The sequence below is a fragment of the Notamacropus eugenii genome, chromosome 2 (genome assembly GCF_028372415.1).
Source record: "Notamacropus eugenii isolate mMacEug1 chromosome 2, mMacEug1.pri_v2, whole genome shotgun sequence".
Taxonomy (NCBI): domain Eukaryota; kingdom Metazoa; phylum Chordata; class Mammalia; order Diprotodontia; family Macropodidae; genus Notamacropus; species Notamacropus eugenii.
Window position 1 is genome coordinate 438521948 of NC_092873.1, and position 8439 is coordinate 438530386.

Consider the following 8439-nt stretch of genomic DNA (forward strand, 5'->3'; position numbering starts at 1 on the left):
AATGTCTTCCCATTCCTTCCCCTTTTCCTATGTCATTGCCTATGGAGTCAGAAGGTCCTGATTCAAATCCTGATGGGGTTCAGACTCTGGGTACCTTCTTGAACTCCCCTTGAATATTCCTCCTGGGTCTGGTCTTTGAGACTCAGATCTGTTACCCTCAACCTAGCCAGGCCCTCCTTTACTTTGGGAACCTGGCCTTTCATTAATCTTCCCACTTAATCTCTGGATGATCCCACCTGCTTCCCACCCAAGCCCTTTCATTGTCTGATACCTCCCAATTGCCTCCAGCTGTTTCCCACCCGTGATTATATCACTAAGTACCCCAGTCCCATCAAGATCCTCCTTACACTCTCCTCCCAGACTCCTGGACCACCTTTCCCATGGTCTTTCTGTATTTAAGTTCCATTTCACCCCTATGAAGGTGTTCGAATTCAATCCAGCTCAGATTCTGTCTAGCTGAGATTCTATCTGACCCGCCTTGTAACAAGCATTACAAATGCTTAGGCTCCTTAAGAGCCAACCCAGTATGGCGAGTCTTTAATAAACTTTGTTTTTCTTTGGCTTTAAGAAGGGTTGTGTCAAATTCATTCGAGAAGGACCCAGCGTGTCGGTATTTTGGGGTCCCCAGTACCCCAAACCTCAGCACTTCCACTGATAGTACCTATATGACATGGAACAAGTCCTGTGACTCACTTTCCTCATGTGTAGAGTCTAGTTGGACTTGTTCCCTCATTTTTTTCTCAGTTCTTTGATTCTTTTGTGACCCCATTTGGAAATTTTTTTTGGCCAAGAAATTGGTTTGTCATTCCCTTCTCCAGCTCATTTTACAGATGAGGAAAGGAGGCAAACAGGGTTAAGTGACTTGGACCGGGTCACACAGCTAGTGTCTGAGATCACATTGAACTCGGGACACTGGGCATTCTATCACTGCACCACCTAGGGGCATCTGTGGTCCCTTCCAACTTTAATCTAGGATCCACCCTGTGCTTTTTTTTTCCTGTCTGATTCTCCTCTTCTCTTTCTCCTCCACTATGCATATCCGTGGTTGGTGCTTCTACTGCTTTGGTCCCAATCAAGCCCCTGGTGGGATCTTTTCATAAGGGCTAGAAGAAAATACCGGTTACTTTTCCCCCATCCCCATCCCTCCTTCCAGCAGCCCATGCTATCTATTTCTGTAAATGCCTCATGATTCTACCTGTGCCTCTCATCTCCTCTTCTGAGGATTAGACTACTTAATACACTAGACCCCAAACAGGACTTCATCTGCTGAGGGCTGCTGGATCTGCCCAGTGCCTACCCATCCCTGTAAGGCAGCAGGCTCTGAGAGGACATGTGGGGACTAGGAATTTGGGGTGAGAGATCCACGCTGCTGGGGTCCCCTCTCAGAGTCTGCTACTTTACAGGGATGGTAGGCACTGGGCAGATCCAGCACCCTTTTTTTTCAGTTACTTGGTGATTAATTCACTTATCCAAGGGGCACTTACTTTTGGCACTACAAACCAGCCCATCTGGCTTCACAAATTATATTGTATTTATATGTATGTGTGCGCATGTTGTCTCTGCCCACAATATATAAGCTCTTTGAAGGCAGAAATGGTTTCATTTTTGTTTTCACATTCCCAGCACTTAGCACAGTGCAGGGCACATAGTAGGTGCTTAATAAATGTCCCTGCCTGACTGATTGAACCCAAAATCTGAGTCCAAATTCAGCAGTGTTACTACTATATCATGCTGGGAAATATTTCTACACAGAAGAGTGGCATTCACCAGGACCATAGGCTTATAGCCCTATGGAAGGTCAACCTGAGATATATTGCTGGAGTTCTATTATTTTTAGTGAGCAGTCCCAAGTTATTGATTCAAGGATATTGGATATCACTTTACATTGTACATAAAATGTATGTGTTCCTGTTAAAACAGAAGCCTCCTCCCCCTAAACCACTTGCCTACCTAAACTCTCTGTTTTATCAATCTAGAAAAGGGATGCAGAGTTTAGTGCCCTTGACTGGATGACTTCTGTGCCCACAGGGGTGAAGGTTGAGCCACCTGAGGTCAAGCCTGGCCCATCAGAAGCCTCACCAGTAACCATCTCACATCACCTTATCTGTTCTGAGAAAGCCAGCTGCAGAGCTGTGGATATAGCTCCACACCCACTACTACCCACTACTGATGGGTAGGGACCCCTCAGCTCCAGGCTGACTCAAGAACTGTTTGGGAGTTTTGAGAGGGGTTTCTGAATCAGGGGAGGTTATAGAGGAGGCATCACCCTCACAATGGGCAGAGCCTTGTTTCCACCTTGCTTTGTTGAGGAGCGACTGGCCGAAGTCTAGGAACATCTGTCTGAAGAACTGAGAGCCCACCATAGGGAGTGTGCAGAGTATGAGAGACTGATCCAGTTCTAGGAGGGCTAACAGCAGCCCTGGGTGTTGGGACCAGTACCTTGGCACTGGTGGGACTTCTACCTCCAGCAAGGCCAGCGTCCCATTTCACCTGGACCTCACTGAAAGACTGAGACAATGGTGGAGGGGCCAGAGGCAGAGGGGATGTGAAAGGGGAGGGAAGATTTTGAAGAGTTAGGCAGAATTCAGGGCTGGAGCATGGGACCTGGAACCTAGGAGCTAAGGGATGAAGGGAAAGGATGAGGCCATAAAGATGGTAGGCCAGAAGAGAAGAAACGAATTAGTGACGTTGGTTGGCCAGATTAGGAAAGGCTTTTTTGGAAGTGTGTAAAGAACAAATGAGAGTGGGATAGGGTTGAGAGAGACTAGACTGGTGATATTTTTTTCCTACTTGAATAAAAAAAAAGAATTTTATGAATCAACTACCGCACCCCCACCCCAGTAGTACAACTGTGGCCCTGTTGGATAGCGGCCTATCTTGCACTGCTAGAAAAGTTTCTAGGGACTATATGGACACAGGGTCCTCTGGGTCATTCCTGTGACTCTCAGAGTTGGAAAAGGACCTTAAGAGATATACCCTGAACTCATTTTACAGAGAACAAAACTGAAGACCAGAGGATGTCAAATGACTGAGCTAAAGTCATAGACCAAGTTCAGGACAGCCAAGAACTGGCTAGGAATGTATTGAGTACTGGAGAACCAGGGATGGTGTTTAAGTGGCTGCCCAGGGTGAGAGAGAACTGCTTGTCAGATTCCAAGCACATTCTTTCTGTTTAGAGGTCTAAAAGCTAAGCCCCTGCCCCCATCTCTGCCTAGAGAAAGATGCATCCATGGGCCAATTGGCAAGGCTAGGGGAAGGAAGGCGCCAGCAACAGCAAAGAATGAAGTCTTAGAGAAAGGCAAATGGGAGCTGTGCCACCTTGGTGGCAGGACTAGGAACTTCTCAAGGCCCAGGGCAGCAAGAAGAGTTGTCATCATCACCTTCTCTGATCCTTTGGTTCCTACTTTTGGGTTCTGAGCTTCCTTTGCCAACTGAGTCCCTCATATCATTCCAGGAAAATTATAAGCAAATTTTTCTCTCCTCCTACCCCTAAGTGAGTCATCCCTACAACTACATAGCAACCTTCCTACCCACCCAATAGCAGCAGTACCAGGGAACAAATTGAGAGTGATTTTATGCCCTTCTCTGGCATAGCAAGGCCCTAGTCTGGTGCCAGGTGCTCCAACTGACTTTATAGCAATCTTGGAGGTCAGAGTATTACTGGTGTCTCTGCCCCCTCCCTGAGTAGGACAGATACCTGTCCTCTGGGAATGTGAGGCTAATATATGCCCATCCAAGTTGGGAAAACTGGAAAAAATAACTTGTAGGTATCCACACAGGAGGGACAGTCAGGGATAGACTTGGGTTGTGCCTTTGCTAGTCAAGGACATGCTCAAAGATATTGAAGTTAAGACTTCAACGTGATACATATTTACAGGTTTAATCTGTGTGGATAGCCCTGGTTTATGGGGCAGTACTAGGAGGAAAGGGAGAAAAAGGATGATTGGTGACTGATAGATATGGCCCTCTTTCACCTTCACCTCCACTCAGAAGGGCAAAGTGATGGCTGAAACAGCAGACCTGGGTAAGCAACAGGCCTGCTGAAGGTGGCACTACTTACCAGGGTGTGGGGTGTGCCCTCCCCTACTATGTTTTCCTTCTCAACACTTCATATCTTCTCCCCCTACATTAAAAAGAATCCCACCAACCTCCTTACCCCAAAGTCCCTTCCCAGTAAGGTGTCCCATGACTGTTCCATGTCTCCAGGAGCCCATCCCAAATCAAAGTATCTGTCCAGCTTGGTCTGATGCTCAATGCACATGGATAGGTCCTTCTGCATGATCCTTTCTCACCAGTGGAACAAGGTGGAGAAATTAGGGTGTGCCTCAGAACAAGTGATGCCTAGAGGGAAGGCTGCAAATATCGGACTGGTTCCTCAGGCCCCAGGGTAAGTGGATTGTGATGGCATGTAGGGAGGAGGAGCTGAAAAGAAAAAGAAACTGAATTAGTGACGTGGAAAACACCCTTGGCAGGTTGGGGGAAGGAAGTGAGAAAGGCTAAGCCAGTTTGGAAGTGGATGGAGAACTTAGAGGCATGTGAGAAAGGAACTGGTAACTAGGAAACCAAATTCCGGGTTGAAGGTGGGAGGATGGAAGATGTCCAAGCAGAGTTGGGAGCGCCCAGTAGGGCTTCTGGAAGACAACAGAAGGGCTTAGTGTTCCTTACCTGCAGGATTGTAGACTGGGGGACCAGCTGGGTACATAGGATACTGGGGGGCAGGGCCACTGGGGGGGTACACAAAGCCTGGCTGGGGGGGTGCAGGCCCAGCTTTGGGGTCCTGAGGATACGGGTATACCGGCTGGATGGGAATGCCCGCCATCGGGATCTCTTGAACTAGGGCGACAAAGGACAGACATTAGACTTGGTACAGAGTGAGTAGGAGAATAAATGCTTGTTAGGTGAATGAGTAAGACTGTAAGAAGGGAGGGGAACTTTAAAAATCATCCAGTCTGATCCCCTTGGTTTATAGGTGAGAAAGATAAGGGCCAGAGAGGAGCAGGGATTTTCCCAGGGTGGGATCAAGACCCGTCTCTAATTTCAAATGGACCAAGGGTAGCACTTTAGTGGTATTCCTGCCCCACCTTGCTGGGCAGGCTCCAGGATTCACACCCCACCCCCTGCTGGTCTCCCTTCCCAGCTTCTCTGCTTCGAGACACAGTTCTAGAGACGTGAGGCGGGGAGTGGTGGGTAGGTGTCAGACACTAGCTGCTGCAGATCAATTTACAGAGCAGATACTCCTGCCCCCTCCCCCCCAGAAGTCAGGGAGGGCACAATTCCTAGAGGGGGCTCAGATTTCAGAGTCCTCAGTCCTTGAGAACAGGCCACCTGGGGAATACCAGCTGGGACAGGGAGAGCAAAAGCTCAAACTCTGAATCATAAACTCCAGAACAGCTGCCCAAGGGGTAAATCCCCTAGGCCCTGCTACTGCCACTCACAGTGACCTCCACATATCTTCATGGTGTCACATATCCTACCTGCCAGGGGGAGAATATCTCCATGGTCAGCATAGTCTTGTAGATAGAGATGATATGGATAGCTATAGCCTTGGAATCAAGAAGACCTGAGTTCAAATCCTGCCTCAGATACTTAACTAGCTGTGTGACTGGATAAATCACAATCTCTCTGGCCAGACTCGTGTTTCCTCATTTGTAAAATGAGGGGGTTCGACTAGTTAACCTCTCAAGTCGTTCTGAGTTCTAACATTGATCCTATAACATCAGGTACTCTCACACATTCTAATAGCGTGACATTCAACCTACTACCCTGGACACATCTCCTAATATTCACATGCTCCATTACATACATAACTTTCAAATATGCAGTAAAGTGTCTACCCCACAGTAAAGCTCCCAGTGATTCCAAACCCTGATGTGAACACATCCATGCCCAATCCAGCCCACCTCCCACTATGCTCACGTGGGCTCCTGGTACCCCCATCAGTAAGTACCTTCTAAGGGGCTCCGAAGCTGCTGGCGTCGACGGTACAGGTAGCAGCAGGAGCAGAGGAAGCAGCAGATGGTGGTAACTACCACGGCAATGAACAGGATCACAGCTGAGGCAATACCCGCGATTGTCTTGGGGCTATGAGCACAGTAAGGCCCTGTCAACCTCCAGCCCAAGGAGCCAGGACACCTGGGTCTCCAACTACATGGATGCTATCCTGGTTTGTCATTGTAGACATAAAGACTCTAGGTTCCAACATACTGTGCTGGGTTCTAGCCAGGATTTAAGAGTCCCTGGAGGAGGAAGAGCTGGGGTCAGAAAAAAAGGGACGTATTCTGTGGCTCTTCCCCAGGGACAGGAGCCTAGTTTCCCTGCCACAGTGAGCCAGCAGATATCTAGATGACTAAGTTCAAGGCATCCTGGGACTTGTAGTTTTCTGGGTTTGGTTTTCTGTCTATACTTTCCTTGGTGTACCGTGGCTCTTGGGAGCTAATGAGAGACCTGAGAATGAGAGTGTGCATGGTTCAATTCCAACCCACTCATTAATTTGCTGCATTTACTTTGTACTAGCACTAACTGAGAAGACAGAGCATCATCTGAGTTTCACTGCTAATTTAGCTTTCTTGGGAATCTTGTTGGACAGGGAAAAAAACAACAGGGCTCTAGGAGAGGAGATTAGGGGGTCCATACCAGGCCAAGCGCTATAGTATGCAGCACTAACTACTTACATGAAACCCAGAAGTCCAGAGTTTCATCCCTAGACAGTAACCATTTAACTGTGATTACAAAGCTAGTCTCCTGGGCTTCAGATAAGGATGTGGAACCAGAGAGGAAAAAGCACAAGGATGGCAGGAGGAAGAGGGAGGAAGAAGAATCGACAGGGACAGGCCCATTGGAGAGAGAAAAGACCAAAGAGGAGGAAGGGCCAGTGAGGGAAGACCACGGGAGGAGGCTGAGGGGAAAAGGGCTGGGAGCTCACACCTAAAAGCCAGACAGTGCTTCTGCTGCCGTTCAGTGATGAGCCTGGAGAGATCTCTGCAGCAGAAACGGTGGTAGCAGGTCCCACAGCAGAAGGAGGCGAATTCACAGTCAAACCCGGGGTGCCATGAGCCGTTCCCATCCAGATACCACAGGCAGTCCTCGTCTGCCAACACTATGAACACAGTAGGCACCCAGTGGGCACCATGCTTGCTCCGCTTCCAGCCTCCTCCCTAACTGCTTGTGGATACCAGTCCCCACTGGACTCCTGGCAGCCACGAAACTCCCCTCATCCCCTTGGGAGTTACCGCCAATGAGACCTTACTCCTTGGCATCAGACCCGCATGCCCACTTTCCAGGCATCAAATTTGGGGTCCGATAGCCTGAGCTCCAGTCTCATCGCTCTTTCCCTCCACAGGGCTATCCAGTCACCACTTCCCCTCCCAGGGCCCATAATATCCCAGGGTCTTTCCCATAGCCCTTTTCTTTCTCTCCCCCAGGAGCTCCTTCTGGGTCCTATGTCCCCTTCCCCCACCCCATCACTCTCTTCCTTCCCCACCCTAAGCCTGCCCCGTTCCAACCCCCCACACTTACCCAGAGGAGCCAACAGGATGCAGAACAATATTCCAGCTAGCTGCTGCGCTGGGGCCCAGGTCAGCCCCGGAGGCGACATAACTGGGGGCAAGGACAGGGGCAAGGGCAGCGCTGGGGTTGCCACGGGGGAGGAGGCAGAGGGAAAGAAATGGGAAAGAGGAAGACGGCCCAGCGGGAGCCGGAGCCGCTGCAGCTGCGGTAAGGCTGCGACCACGGCGGACGGGCAGGCGGGCAGGCGGGCGGGCGGCAGCTCGGGCTTCTGCGCCCGCCCCCTCTAGGGGAGGGACTAAGGAGGCTGTCTAGCCGGGGTAACCCTGCCCCTGCCGGCTTGGTGCTACCGGCCCCTGCAAAAGGCCACTCACCAGGAGCCCCCGTTTGGCGTTTCCCATCTCCGGCCCTGGCACTAAGCATCCCCTATGGACCATTCCTCAATCCAGTTGGGTAACCCTCTCTCCTGCTCCATATGCCTTCTGTGCCCTTCATCCAGGATTCCAGCGATGCCGACCACTAATCCTTCCTCACCTGGTCATGGGAATCAAGGAAAGGGCCAGAACCCCCAGGCCTGGGGCCATCCCAGACCGGTCAGGCTGATGTGCCAACCTCCGTGAGAGTAATGAGTAGCTGAGGCTGCCCTGGGTACTGAGTATCCAGCATGGGAAGGGACCTAGAGGGAAGCGGAAAGAAGGGGCTGGGGGATGGTCCCCCTTTACGGAGCCTGAGAACACAGAGTACCATTGAGAGGCTGCTCAGAGCTGCATTGTGTCTCCCTGCCCTCACAGGGCCCTGTTTCTTTGCCAGCTGTGTTGGCTTGCTAAGGCAAGGCCCTACCCCCAATCTCTGTGCCGACAGAGCTGACACAGTGCTGGGGCTCGCCTTAGAGTTGGTCATGTTTTGGACATTGGGAACACCAGCACTTGTAAGTTA

At 50.3% G+C, this 8439-nt stretch overlaps 1 protein-coding gene across 1 annotated transcript; it reads right to left on the reverse strand.

Annotated features, from left to right (window-relative positions):
• Positions 1–3864: 3864 nt before the first annotated feature.
• On the reverse strand, positions 3865–8197 carry SHISA4 (shisa family member 4). The gene is made up of 5 exons (XM_072648213.1): positions 7516–8197; positions 6925–7096; positions 5948–6081; positions 4666–4833; positions 3865–4422 (listed from the first exon to the last, which is right to left on the reverse strand). Exons 1-5 carry the CDS (start codon positions 7592–7594, stop codon positions 4376–4378), a joined length of 600 nt encoding a protein of 199 aa, XP_072504314.1. The 5' UTR covers positions 7595–8197; the 3' UTR covers positions 3865–4375.
• Positions 8198–8439: the final 242 nt, after the last annotated feature.